A 14,595-nucleotide genomic window follows, 5' to 3' on the forward strand; every position below is an offset into this window, starting at 1 on the left:
CTGTGTGCACATCTACTCGCACTTCGTCACTGGGGGCCTCTGGAACTGTCAGTCAGCTAACCGCAAGGCGGACTTCATCTCTGGCTTCGCTATCAATCAATCGCTTGACTACCTGGCTCTCACTGAGACTTGGATCACACCAGACACACATCTACCCCTGCTGCTCTCTCCTTCTCCTTCAGCCACACACCCAGACCCTCTGGTCGGGGTGGTGGTTCTGGTCTACTCATCTCACCCAAATGGAGTTTTGCTCTCTACCCGCTTCCATTATTTACCCCACTGTCTTTTGAATTTCATGCAGTGACGGTTACTCATCCGGTTCAACTAAACATTGTGTTCTCTACCGTCCACCTGGCTCCTTGGGAGACTTCTTGGAAAGAACTAGACGTCCTCCTGTCGAAGGTCTCAGAAAACGTCCCCCGCTCATCCTTCTGGGTGACTTTAACATCCAGACAGAGAAGTCATGTGACCTGCTACTCTTACTGTCTTCCTTTGCTCTCTCTCTCAGTCCTTCCCCTCCTACTCACAAAGCTGGACACCACCTTGACTATGTTCACCAGAAACTGCTCTACAGCAAACCTCACTGTAACTCCACTTCATGTCTCTGACCACTTCTTTATCTCTTACTCTCTCTCACTCTTTGGAACTGACAACCCTCCCACAACGGACTCTGCACCTGTCCGTCGCAACATCCGCACCCTCTCACCCTCTCACCCTCTCTCTCTAAGCAACTTCACACTGCTAGAGCAGTCTCTCTCTCCTCTGTCCTTATCCTTCTAGACCTGTCCGCTGCCTTTGACACAGTGAACCACCAGATCCTCATGTCCTCCCTCCAGGACCTGTGTATCTCAGGCACCACGCTCTCACTCTTCTCATCCTACCTCACCGACCGCTCTTACCGGGTAACCTGGAGAGGATCTGTGTCTGAGCCGTGCAGCTGCTCGACTGGTCTTCAACCTCCCGAAATTTACCCACAATCCTCCGCTCCTCCGCGACCTTCACTGGTTACCGGTGGCCGCCCGCATCCGCTTCAAAACATTGGTACTTGCGTACCGTGCTGCGAACAGATCGGGTCCGGTCTACACCCAGGACATGGTCTAACCTCACACCCAGGACATGGTCTAACCTCACATCCAGGAGATGGTCTAACCTCACACCCAGGACATGGTCTAACCTCACACCCAGGACATGGTCTAACCTCACACCCAGGACATGGTCTAACCTCACACCCAGGACATGGTCTAACCTCACACCCAGGACATGGTCTAACCTCACACCCAGGACATGGTCTAACCTCACACCCAGGACATGGTCTAACCTCACACCCAGGACATGGTCTAACCTCACACCCAGGACATGGTCTAACCTCACATCCAGGACATGGTCTAACCTCACACCCCAGCCCGTTCACTTCGCTCGGCTTCTGCCAATCAGCTTGTAGCTCCTTCACTTCGAGCTAAACACTCAACAAAGTCACGACTGTTTGCTGTGCTGGCTCCTCATTGGTGGAACCAGCTCCCCATTGACATCAGGACAGGAAGTCTCTACACCTTCCGTCGCAAACTATACCTTGAATAGGGAAGGTAGCACCGTAGTAGTACTTTAGTAGCACTTAAATGTCTCTTACTGATAGCACTTTGTAGTTTAACTTTATTGAAGCAATTGTACTTGCTTGATTCTTGTTGTTCTGAGTTTGGACTCATGGTTTAATGCACTTACTGTAAGTCTCTTTGGATAAAGGTGCCAGTTAAATGACATGTAATGTAATGTAATGTAATGTATGTTACCATCATGCTCGTCTCAGAGTTGACATCCTGACAACTTGGATGTTCCCAGCACTGACTGACGTCTCCTCTGGCCACGCCCACCAGCGCCACAGCCACCAATAGCCATGCAGGACACATTTCTCTGCAACGCGTTACATGGTTCTTATTCCGCAGTCATTTCAAAATAAAAGCTTCAGGTCCATTCAACTTTGGCTTTCATTTATATTTACAAAGCCCCGATAATGTTTTTTAAAAGTAAATGTTAATAAATTAATCATCTAAAATATAACACAAAGAAATCTACAATTATTAAAAATATTCATTAAAACAATACATTGAGACAACTACATTATTGTACTGTTGGACCGCAGCTAAAACATATATACATCACACAGAAACACTCAATGAAGTTATATATTTACAATATTTCAAAATAAGAAACAGTGTAGAGTAAAAATGAAACGTTAAAAAATAGAAGAAAAACACAGTTGACAAAAAAAATTAAATACAAAAGAATGTCACTTGAATAAGAAGTAATAATATACTTGTATATTTAAAAATATAGAATAATGAGAAAATATTTGCCAACAACTAACAGTAAATTAACAAAAACTCTAGTTGCTATGGCAGCCTGGAGAGGACATAAGTATAGATTTATGTTCTTGTTCTTGTTCTCTTGTAATCATTAAAGTATTTTTTTAATAATAAAGCTCAAACATTCCTCTACGTCGGGTTGACAAAATTAATATTTCAAACACAAGAAAACTGTTTTAATTCCCCGATGGTTTCAGATGAAGAAGAAGAAATGTACGTATCATTAAATATTGCTTTCTAATTATCATTTTTTTTTAAATTTATTTTAATAACAAATAGCTTTGTTAATTGAAATTGCATAATCTGCATACTGTTGTGTTATGTATGTTGAGATTATATTATATTTCCTAATTCAAAAATGAATAATTTCACATCATCACCACAGAAACACGTTGTTATCACAAATAAAATGGAACGAATTTCATATTTCACGTATTCACGCTTTTTTTACACGTTTTTCTTCTCATCTTATTCTTCTAACTTGTTATGTATTACCTTGTATTTGCCTTTCATAAAACAATTTGTAATCACTGTTTTGATGTGTTATTGTATAAGTGTGATATGGTTTATTATCATTATTATTATTTGTATTATCACGTAGTTTTTTACTTTTTAAATTCGTCCTCCTTTTAGTTTAAAAGTTGTTGAGAATATATAGTATAATATAGAAAACACAGCTCTTTAATATAATTGAAATAAAGAAAAATATAAAAATCATCAAACAGATAATGAAGACACTCACCGCTCTCTCTCTCCCTCTGCTGTTTTCAGTTCGTTCAGCGGATGGACAGATTTCTGTTGGTCCTCTCCTCTTTGGTCCCTCCAACTGACCAGGCGACTTTATATCCTGTTAGCCAAGGACACACACACACTCACACACACACACACACACACACACACACACACACACACACACACACACACACACACACACACACACACACACGATGATGAAGTCATTACCTGACCAAATCATTCTCTCACTCATGCCTGCAAACACACACCGTTGCATGAAAATAGACAATCATTGAAACATCATCCCCCTCTTCCACCCACACACACGTCACGCACACACCGACACACACACACACCGTCATCATCATCATCACCACCATCATCATCGTCGCCATCGTTGCTCTCCGATGAAAACTTCCTTCTTCTTTAAAGAAAAGAAAAGAAGAAAAGAAAATCAACATTTTTAAAAGACAGATTTAGTTTTATATTCCACCAGTTTTATTAATGGTGTTATTGAAAATGACATTCATGTTCCCCAGAGGATGAATCCTACTGACTTTGATAAGATTCTACAATATCAAAAAGGTCAGTAAATAAACCTCTTGTGACCTTTGACGTTTTTGTTTGTTTGTTTTTGTTTGTGAAGATCGAATTAAAGAATCCCGTTGGTGTTTTGTGGAGGAAAACCAGTGACGCTAACGTGCTGGTTGGGCCACAAAGCTGCACCATCCCTGCTGCACTCAACACACCTTGTATTGGGACGTACTACATCTTCTTTTGCCGGTATTATGGGTATCGGTTTGCACCTTTTTCTTTCTAAAATAACTTTAAACACACATAATAGTTTTACGTGATGAGTCTGTTTTCGCCTTGTGACCACAATAGGTACATATAAGCTGTTTCCTGATGCATCTCCGTTGATTGTTTTGTTTAATTGGTGGTTTCACGGAAGGAAATGCATCAACCTTCGAACTCCACAGCTGGAGACTCGAGGGACGAAAAGCTAGCGGCACACAAAAGACAGAAAGCGCACCATGCGAGTCCGCCTCCACCACCTTACGTGTTAAATGTCAGCCGACGCACCGGGCAGATTAACACCAAGCCGACATGTTGTGACCGGGGTGGAAGAGGGGATTCAAACCTGCGGGGTCAGAGTCTACAGTTACACACACACACACACACACACACACCTGCTGCAGCATCTTTCCATTCTCTGAGCCCACTGTGTGACTAATGATCAATCTGACAGGGGATTGACTTGTTTAACGGACCACCGGGGGAAAGGTTGACTAGGATCAACTTCATTTTTTAAAGCTCTGTGTCCTCCAGGAGCCTCTCTACGAGTCTGATAGACGAATAGGACTCTAACTTTAACATTTAACATCCTCCAGGAGCCTCTCTACGAGCCTGATAGACAAACAGGACTCTAACTTTAACATTTAACATCCTCCAGGAGCCTCTCTACGAGCCTGATAGACAAACAGGACTCTAACTTTAACATTCAACATCCTCCAGGAGCCTCTCTACGAGTCTGATAGACAAACAGGACTCTAACTTTAACATTTAACATCCTCCAGGAGCCTCTCTACGAGCCTGATAGACAAACAGGACTCTAACTTTAACATTTAACATCCTCCAGGAGCCTCTCTACGAGCCTGATAGACAAACAGGACTCTAACTTTAACATTTAACATCCTCCAGGAGCCTCTCTACGAGCCTGATAGACGAATAGGACTCTAACTTTAACATTTAACATCAACCGAGCCTGATAGACAAACAGGACTCTAACTTTAACATTTAACATCCTCCAGGAGCCTTTTCTTTAAGCTTAGTTCACGGCTGTTCTTTGATTCATCTTTCTTTGCACAGTTCCCACAAGAACTAACGGCGATTGGCTTCTGATCCGAAGGCTTTCGTCTCCAAAAACCGTCGACATCCACCGAGAATCTCCCTCTAAGACCTTTTGTTAAAGCTGTGTATTCATATTAAAGCTAAACGTCGTTCTGTTAAAACACAAGGACCAGTTATGCGTATTTACCTTGTTGTGTTCTCAAAATGTGAAGAAAAAAATGAGAAAGAACTTTGTTGCAAAACATACATTTTCGTTCAAGCTGTTTCTTGATTGAGAACTCAAGTTATGTTGTTTTGAACTCTGATTCAGACTGTCTGGTTTTTTGTCTTCTTCTTTTTACTAATGGAACAAACGGAGCATCCTCTGGAGACAGGCGGGTAAATATAAACCCATTAGAGGACTCCCACAGCCTTGAACCTTCATTCAGCCCATTACACACACACACTCTATTGTGGTCGGGGAAAAACATGAAGAGGTAATGGCACGATGAAACCAGCAGAAGAGCCAACCGATGACATTATCGACACAGTATCAGAAGTGGAAGCACTTTGCTCTCAGACTCCGGCGGTTAAATTCCGTCCTTTTGACTGCACTGCACAGAAAGAAAAGAACAAAATATTACATGTTACGTTCAATTACCTGGAATAAATATTTTGTTCCGGTATTTTTTAACGATCCGGTTTAAAAGTACTTTGGGATTTCGTCCCTTTAGCGACACCTTTAAGAGGAACTTGTGTCCAATAATCATCATTATGTGACTTTTTGTGCTCGACATTTTCGTAACATGGGATGTAAATAACGTTGCAGGGCTCATTCTAAACCTGTTAGGTTCCTCTCCTATCAAGCATTTACACGCATTATATAAACATGTGAACATTGTGTATATACTACAGTATCTACTCAAATGTTTAAGAGTATATAAGGGTATTTTTTATTATCCCATACAGACATATTCTATATGATGTATTTACTATACGGTCATGTAATGAACAGATCAGTGCTTCAGTAGCACCGGTTAAAATAAACGTTATCAGATGTCAGCGACTGTAACTTGTCGTCACATTAATCTAAACCCATTAAATGTAATCAATTACCTTCCAGGCCAATGGCTGCCAATCCCGTTAGAGGATTATCGGGATAAGATGTCATACCCGGTGCACAAACGCACAAACACAAACACACACACACGCAGTCTCCTGGCTGTCCTGATGCTTTTCCATTGCGATGAATTCAGCGTTGCAATGCTGGGACGTACAGGGCAACAGGTAGGAGTGTGATTTGTGTGTTTTTTCAACTTGAATGTAAAATTCATGCAAAGCAAAGTTTTTTTTAATTTAATTTGTTTAAGTTTCAGCCCACTGTCTTTTGTTGTGCTTTAGAAGCTCCCCGTCAACATGTATTAACCTTTAGTCGTGTAGTCAAAGTTGCAATGCCGTCGAGTGGCGATACAGTTGAAAGCAAGGACTGTTCTGAAAACCTTCTTGAAGGTGCATTTAAGGACAAGGAAACAAGACAAGGACACTTAACACTTAACCTCAGATTGCTCCCGAAGGCTGTGCCATCAGGGTGTGGATGCTCAGATGGTTCTGGTGGGCAGTGGCACCTACACCATCAGTGGAAGACTTGGTGTGAATGACATAGTGTTAAAGCACAAGTCCATTTACCATTTAAAGGATCTCATGTTCTATGGTCATATGTTATATATATATATATGAGTTATATGGCACACGATGGGATGTCTTGAACTAATGTTAAAGCTTGAAGTTTGTGTTTGAGGCATACATGGTGCAAAGTATGTGTAAACTTCATCCAGACTTTGTTTCTGCTCTTCAACAGTAGAAGATTCAACCAGCAGGTCTGAACTTTTCATTTTGACCCGGCTGGGTACTCGGATCCGGGGCTGGGTTTAGATCTGGTTTTCAAGGACCGTCATCATGACGTCTGACCCTTGATGTCGATCAGCGAATGTGAAACCGATGACTTCACTTGAAGTCGCTATGGATGAAGAAATCAGCAGCAATCAGGGAGGGGGGGGTTACTGAATGTTCAGGATGAAGTGGCGGTTCATTTTACTAACCTTTGTCTTACTGGCCCGCCGGTGTCACCATGTCACGGGGGACTTTGCGGGCTCTGATGAAGACCCAGACGTTGGACACGATGAAGAAGCGCACCCCAGAACCCTCACAGAAAGAAACAGGGATGTGCCGGACATGAACATCCGAACAAGCAAGCATGTAGACCCCAACTTTGACACCGACTGGGGCATCGACAAAGACCACGAGGACGCTGACTGGCATCCTCATCCCTCCCTCCTGGAGACACACTCCAACCTGTCGCCGGCGATACGCAGCGGCACCGCCGGCGTTGACGACGGAACCGACCCAACCTTCAACCGGACGATTGGCAGTCCGTCGGCGCGGTGCGGCGAGTACAGCAGCCACCTGACGTCCAGCGGGCGGTGTCGGCTGACGGCGACGTTGCCTCCGGTGCCGGTGGGAACGTCGCGGCGACGCTGCCCGGATATGTTCCGCTGCACGGACGACATCTCGTATTGGCTCTACGAGAACAAGAACCGAAAAGAGCAGCTGGAGGAGCTGAGGGAGACGATGTCGGAGCTGCAGGAGGAGGTGAGGAACCACCGGCATCGAGTGCAGAGCCTGGAGTCGCAGGTACACTGCCGCGCACTAGTTTACAGAGTATGCGAACAACGAAACGGAAGCTTAATTTTCTTGAAGAAATAGTTCAACACGTTCTAAATAGAGTCCTGCAGGAGTGGGTCCTAAAGTGCCAAAAAAGACAAAGTACGTTTTTATTATTTTTATAAATTATTATTCTCCCAAATTAGCTAATTTTGAAATAAATGTTATCTGTATTTATTAATTTGACACTTTGAATTACTCTATACACCGGATTAAACATTTGTTTAAGATAAGAGATAAAATAAGATAATCCTTTATTAGTCCCTCAGTGGGGAAATTACAGGATTACGGCAGCATTGCTCACAGTAATAAGTAAAAAACAAGTAGTTTAATAAACAGTAAACAATAAGATAAAAGAGTAAAAACAAGAAGAATATTATATATACAGACGTTTACTATTACTATGTATTTTAACCCCTTCTCATCTGGCTTAAATAACAGGCCACTTTTCCAGTTGGCATTTAGTTTGATATTCCGGCTAACGCACTGCCTCACAAGCTAAATGCGTTTAGCACTGAAACTGAACAGAAACAATACAGGCAATGCGACAAAAACACAACAATAACAGTGTTATTAACACCCTCCTCTCTGTCTCTATTTATCTTTGTCTGTCTCCCTGTATTGACACCCACTAAGTCCTCCTTAACCCCGAATGCTAACGGGATTAGCCGCAGGCCTTTTGGTCGGGGCCCTGCATGCTCCTGAGTCTGCCTGACCCAGACAGCACCTTTCTGGGCTAGTGTCCACTCGGCCAGCCTTGGTCAAAGTCAAGCTAAGACTGCTGCCCGATAGGTCTTTGTTTTTGTAAATGGTGCCGTTGTTTGCTGCCGAAAAGTCCTAAAAAAAGAAATGCGTTCGAGCACGTGAGCTACTCAGTGGGCTAATTTTACCTCCCTGTGTAAATGAAAATAAATAATGTTGGCGATTCGGCACTTTGATAATTTAGTTTATTGTATCACACAAATGAGGCGGCAAGCAAAATCCTGCCAAAATGAAGACAAACAAAATAACCAAGATTCTCGTTTCTTTACGCACTCCTCCGACGGCGTATCGGCTCTTTACCTTCACCTCCATTGTGTTGTGACCACGCAGACTTCACGCAACCTTTTCATTCTTTTCTTTTCTTTGTATGTGATTGTGCTAAATACAACAGACAATTGATTGAATTAGGTTTCACTTTAGTTTACGTGTCTCCATGCTTGTTGAACGGTGACTATGTGTGAGTGTGTAGCTGGACGAGCTGGTTTTGGTCCCTTGAGATAGCGTCAAAATGCAGAAAGGCTTTTTTTAGAGCCAGCGTTCAGTTTGTCCGTTCTGGGCTGCTGTAGAAACATGGCGGCACAAGATGGCGGACTCCCTACGTAGATATAACGCTAAAGAAAACATAACGATTCTTAGTTTCAGGTGATTTAAGCATTGATTAAAACCAATATTATATTCAATTACGGCCAATTAATCCCCCCAAATGTTACACACTTTCCCTTTATGTGATTGAAATTCAGACCACATATTTAAATACACTTAACAAGATGAGCATTCCTTTGAAATGGAACTGCTTACTTCCTTTTTTTAGCGAACAATGACAAACCTCGCCAACTCTTCTCTTTTTTTTTCACCTCTCAGGGTGAAGAAAGTGTTGTTCTAGAGTCGCCCTTTGACCTGCGGTTGCATTCCCTGGAGTTGCGTCACACCGACGACAACACGCTGCAGCGCGTTCACGCGGCGCTGCTGCACGCGCTGCAGCTGCAGCTCCGCAACCTCTCGGCCGCCGCGCAGCGAATGAGCCGCAACGCGGGCTGCGCCAACAACGTGGTCAGGACGGCGCCGCTGCTCGGCATGCGAGACACACTGCCGCCAGGTACACATGCAACCGACACAGTGGTGAGTCGCAGGAATTGCACGTTGCGTGATGCTCACGCATCCTAACGGGACCATTTCAACACAATCTAAAAACTGCTGCAGGGCATTCGATATTTATTTTTACCCGATAAAAATCAGATTTTTTCAGCCGAGGTTTTGTTAACAGTTAAAGGTGCAATGTGCAAGAAAATAACCACATATTCAGAAGAAAGACGACGAGAAGAAATAGAAATGAGAAAACGTCTCGTTTGGTTTTAAGGACAGCGTGCAGGAGGCGCTGTTGTGAATCCCACCGCTCTCCTGCAGCATTCAAGCGCTAGGATTGGCCCGGGAGTCCTCGCTCTGCGAGGTACCGGTATCCTGATTGGTTCTGGTCCTGTGCCCCGACCAATGGGCAATCCTGACCCCAAACTACTCAAGGTCAATGCCTGGCCTCAACCAGCTTCCCAAGAGGAGCGGTGGAATTCATCATTAGGCCTCCGGGAGACCGACAGATGTAGTGTGAAATTAAGTTTTACTGACAAATGTTATGCCATTGTTATACCAATAAACCAATATTCAGTAAAATATGCGATCAGGGCGTTTGGCATTCATGGTTTTGAGTCGGCGATCTGATAAAGTTACATTGTAAACAACCAATTTGTGTTTAAATTGTCAGGAGAGCTAGTAGCGTTAGCAGCACCGCTAACGGCCAACATGGTCCTGTTTAGTTACAATATGATGCGTTCAGGCTCCGTTCAGTGGAAATGAGTACTGGGGCGAAGGTAAATCATGACGTTATCATGATGTGTTCACATGTAATCTCGGAAAATGTAGTGTTGATGAGAAACCTGAATAAATGCAGTAGTTTGAAGGAGATGTTTTCACAACAACATAAATATATGTTAAAACTACTCGTGACAAGATTTGTATTAATCCATAAAAATGCAATCTTTTACTTCCTAATCACTTGAATTTTGTATTTTTATGAAGAACAAAACACCATAAATTTCTAAAACAAAGTAAAAGATTAACATTTAGTATTTTTGATGGTTTCAGAGCATTGAAATTATTTTTGGGAGACTGGAAAAAGGACGTCTGGAGCCTTATAGACCATAATTAAAGAGATCTGTATCTGGCAATTTGGATCATTAATGATCAGAATTTGTATTTGAAGTTATAATTACTTTTGTGCCGATGAGTTTCATGATCCACAAAACAGATCTTCCACATTGAACCTTTAAACTATAAGTCAGGTTTACTTCCCTGGCTTTGCACGCCGCACACTGTTTGTATCGTGTCTGTATTTGTGTTATTTTAGGATGAATCAACTCTCAAGGTTCCTTTTAATCAAGAATAGTTTGAACTGAAACGAAACAACGTTAACCATTAATTTAGCCTTCAAAATGCGCCATTAAATTAAATACAGCACACGCAAAAAAAGAAGAATAAAGGTTTTACACATGCAGGTATCAAACCGTAACCTGTGTGTTTACCTGCAGGAACATTTCCCATGATGCACTGAAGTTTAAAGAACTTTTAATATTGTTGTTATTATTATTATTATTCTCTGTGTCCGTCCCTCAGATGGACCGCGCTTGTCTTTCTGTCCATCGGACTGCGCGTCTCTGTATCACGGCGGCGTCCGACGTTCAGGTGTGTACGCCATCGTCCTGTCGCCAGGCCACGCCCTGCCCGTCTACTGCGACATGGAGACCGAGGGTGAGGCGCACACACAGACACACGCACACACACACACACACACACTTGTAAAGAGACACGACGACGTGTACACCTGTGCGCGCGTGGTCACGTGTTTCTTTCCGCGTGTGCTCCAGGCGGAGGCTGGACGGTGTTTCAGCGGCGGCGCGGCGGCGCGGTGAGTTTTAACCGCGGCTGGTCGGAGTACCGCGACGGCTTCGGCGAGCCGCGTGAGGAACACTGGCTGGGCAACCAACAGCTCCACCTGCTGTCCAACCAGGGCCACTACAGCCTCCGCATCAACCTGCATGACTGGAGCCACGCCCACAGACACGCCCTGTACCACAGCTTCAGGTAGACTGACTGGATGACGTAGATTAGTAGTGGCAGACCAGATGTCAACCTCCGGGTGTGGAAAGTAAAGTTAACCCTGCATTCTGTCTCCTGACCACCAGGGGGCGACTCCTCTGGTTGTATAGAAGTCTATGCTTCATGTGTTAAAGCTGCATTCTCTCTCCTGACCACCAGTGGGCGACTCCTCTGGTTGTATAGAAGTCTATGCTTCATGTGTTAAAGCTGCATTCTGTCTCCTGACCACCAGGGGGCGACTCCTCTGGTTGTATAGAAGTCTATGCTTCATGTGTTAAAGCTGCATTCTCTCTCCTGACCACCAGTGGGCGACTCCTCTGCTTGTATAGAAGTCTATGCTTCATGTGTTAAAGCTGCATTCTCTCTCCTGACCACCAGTGGGCGACTCCTCTGCTTGTATAGAAGTCTATGCTTCATGTGTTAAAGCTGCATTCTCTCTCCTGACCACCAGTGGGCGACTCCTCTGGTTGTATAGAAGTCTATGCTTCATGTGTTAAAGCTGCATTCTCTCTCCTGACCACCAGTGGGCGACTCCTCTGGTTGTATAGAAGTCTATGCTTCATGTGTTAAAGCTGCATTCTGTCTCCTGACCACCAGGGGGCGACTCCTCTGGTTGTATAGAAGTCTATGCTTCATGTGTTAAAGCTGCATTCTCTCTCCTGACCACCAGTGGGCGACTCCTCTGGTTGTATAGAAGTCTATGCTTCATGTGTTAAAGCTGCATTCTGTCTCCTGACCACCAGGGGGGCGACTCCTCTGGTTGTATAGAAGTCTATGCTTCATGTGTTAAAGCTGCATTCTCTCTACTGACCACCAGGGGGCGACTCCTCTGGTTGTATAGAAGTCTATGCTTCATGTGTTAAAGCTGCATTCTCTCTACTGACCACCAGGGGGCGGCTCCTCTGGTTGTATAGAAGTCTATGCTTCATGTGTTAAAGTTGCATTGTCTCTCCTGACCACCAGGGGGCGACTCCTCTGGTTGTATAGAAGTCTATGCTTCATGTGTTAAAGCTGCATTCTCTCTACTGACCACCAGGGAGCGGCTCCTCTGGTTGTATAGAAGTCTATGCTTCATGTGTTGAAGCTGCATTCTCTCTCCTGACCACCAGGGGGCAATTCCTCTGGTTGTATAGAAGTCTATGCTTCATGTGTTAAAGTTGCATTGTCTCTCCTGACCACCAGGGGGCGACTCCTCTGGTTGTATAGAAGTCTATACTTTAGGGCGGGGCTACAAGGTGATTGACAGGTCTCTACCGGTGAGGGAGTTATCTCCGCGTTTGTTTTAGAGCTTTAAAAGTTAATTGTAACATTTTGGCAAAACGTTGAACTCGACGCTTCTAACCAATGTGACGACGTCACGGTGACTCCGCCCTCTTCCATTGTAGCACGTAAAGGACCCCTTCTTCCATTACGGTTCCCTCTCCTCCTCCTGCAGGATAGAGAACGAGGAGAACCAGTACCGCCTCCACGTGTCCGGTTTCAGTGGCACGGTGGAGGATTCGTTCGGTTGGTACCACGACCAGCGCGGCTTCAGCACGCCGGACACCGGCAACGTCTGCGCCGAGATCAGCCACGCCGGCTGGTGGTTCCACCAGTGCTTCTACGCCAACCTCAACGGCGTCCACTACGAGGTAAGGGACGAGAACAAGACGTCGTCCTGGAAACCCGCACAGAGCGGGGTTTCACCCTCAACTCAACTGCCCCCAAAACCACTTTTCTGTTTCTCGCCAGGGGGGGCGCTACGCTCTGAAAGCCCAGAACCTGCTGGGGCCGGACGGCATCGTCTGGTTCTCCTGGAAGGAGTCGGACTTCTACTCCCTGAAGGCGGTCACCATGATGACGCGACCGCGCGACTTCGGGCGCCTGTCGCGCGGGACAGTCTGAAGCCTCACAAATGTACCAAATTATGTATCAATCCGCTGCTGAAAATAGTCCCCACCAAATGCACTTTTTCTGCTGTATAAGTAACTGTTGTAAAAAGAACAATAACTACACTGTACAGCGGTTTCTGTTCCTATGACTGAGCCTAATGAACCTTAATCTGACTCTCCACCTTCCCCCTGATCCCAGGTCAGGTAACCAGGGTTCATACACGTGTTGACCAATGGATTTCCAGAACCAAATTTCCAAGACCAAACATGTTGTGAAATCTCCGTGTGACTCCGCCCCGAGTTTACCTTAAGTGACACAAATGAACGAGAGACAACAGTTTGATTAAAAGAATAAATATTTATCCATCCATCCATTTTCAATACCGCTTATCCTCATTAGGGTCGCGGGGGTGCTGGAGCCTATCCCAGCTGACATAAATATTTATATAAATGATTATTCTTTTAAATTAAACTGCGTAAATTAACATATGAATATGACACATTTCCATGACTTTTCCCAAAACTTTTGGGATTTTCCAGGCCTGGAAATAACCATTAAAAAATTCCATGACTTTTCATTACATTACATTACATGTCATTTAGCTGACGCTTTTATCCAAAGCGACTTACAATAAGTGCATTAAACCATGAGTCCAAACTCAGAACAACAAGAATCAAGCAAGTACAATTTCTTCAATAAAGTTAAACTACAAAGTGCCATCAGTAAGAGACATTTAAGTGCTACTAAAGTGCTATCGGAAAGGGACATTTAAGTGCTACTACGGCTCTACCTTCCCTATTCAAGGTATAGTGGAAAAAGATGTGTTTTTAGTTTGCGACGGAAGGTGTAGAGACTTTCTGCTGTCCTGATGTCAATGGGGAGCTCGTTCCACCAATGAGGAGCCAGCACAGCAAACAGTCGTGATTTTGTTGAGTGTTTAGTTCGAAGTGACGGAGCTACAAGCTGATTGGCAGAAGCCGAGCGAAGTGAACGGGCTGGGGTGTGAGGTTAGACCATGTCCTGGATGTGAGGTTAGACCATGTCCTGGGTGTGAGGTTAGACCATGTCCTGGATGTGAGGTTAGACCATGTCCTGGGTGTGAGGTTAGACCATGTCCTGGGTGTGAGGTTAGACCATGTCCTGGATGTGAGGTTAGACCATGTCCTGG

General features: G+C 44.4%; 2 protein-coding genes across 2 annotated transcripts in view; one reads left to right on the plus strand and one right to left on the minus strand.

The window, feature by feature from the left end:
• LOC117738881 (pro-opiomelanocortin-like) overlaps positions 1-3,152 on the minus strand; it is a 6,610-nt gene extending 3,458 nt beyond the window's left edge. The window contains exons 1-2 of the mRNA XM_034545022.1: positions 3,103-3,152; positions 1,788-1,908 (exon numbers count right to left, since the gene is read on the minus strand). Of these exons, the coding sequence (XP_034400913.1) occupies positions 1,788-1,904 (117 nt within the window). The 5' untranslated portion in view covers positions 1,905-1,908; positions 3,103-3,152. The remainder of the gene's footprint in view (positions 1-1,787; positions 1,909-3,102) is intronic.
• Positions 3,153-6,998: 3,846 nt separating this feature from the next.
• LOC117739221 (fibrinogen C domain-containing protein 1-like) lies at positions 6,999-13,439 on the plus strand. The gene is made up of 6 exons (XM_034545512.1): positions 6,999-7,616; positions 9,270-9,504; positions 11,073-11,207; positions 11,324-11,540; positions 12,991-13,186; positions 13,287-13,439. Exons 1-6 carry the CDS (start codon positions 6,999-7,001, stop codon positions 13,437-13,439), a joined length of 1,554 nt encoding a protein of 517 aa, XP_034401403.1.
• The last annotated feature ends 1,156 nt before the right edge of the window (positions 13,440-14,595 follow it).

Source organism: Cyclopterus lumpus, chromosome 11, assembly GCF_009769545.1.
Source record: "Cyclopterus lumpus isolate fCycLum1 chromosome 11, fCycLum1.pri, whole genome shotgun sequence".
Lineage (NCBI taxonomy): Eukaryota > Metazoa > Chordata > Actinopteri > Perciformes > Cyclopteridae > Cyclopterus > Cyclopterus lumpus.

Excerpts from the sequence above, each read along its gene's own strand:
- LOC117739221 (XM_034545512.1), top strand. The coding sequence starts at position 6,999 with ATGAAGTGGCGGTTCATTTTACTAACCTTTGTCTTACTGGCCCGCCGG. Across the intron at positions 11,208-11,323 it reads CTGCGACATGGAGACCGAGG|GCGGAGGCTGGACGGTGTTT; the intron begins GTGAGGCGCACA and ends CGTGTGCTCCAG. Across the intron at positions 13,187-13,286 it reads TCAACGGCGTCCACTACGAG|GGGGGGCGCTACGCTCTGAA; the intron begins GTAAGGGACGAG and ends GTTTCTCGCCAG.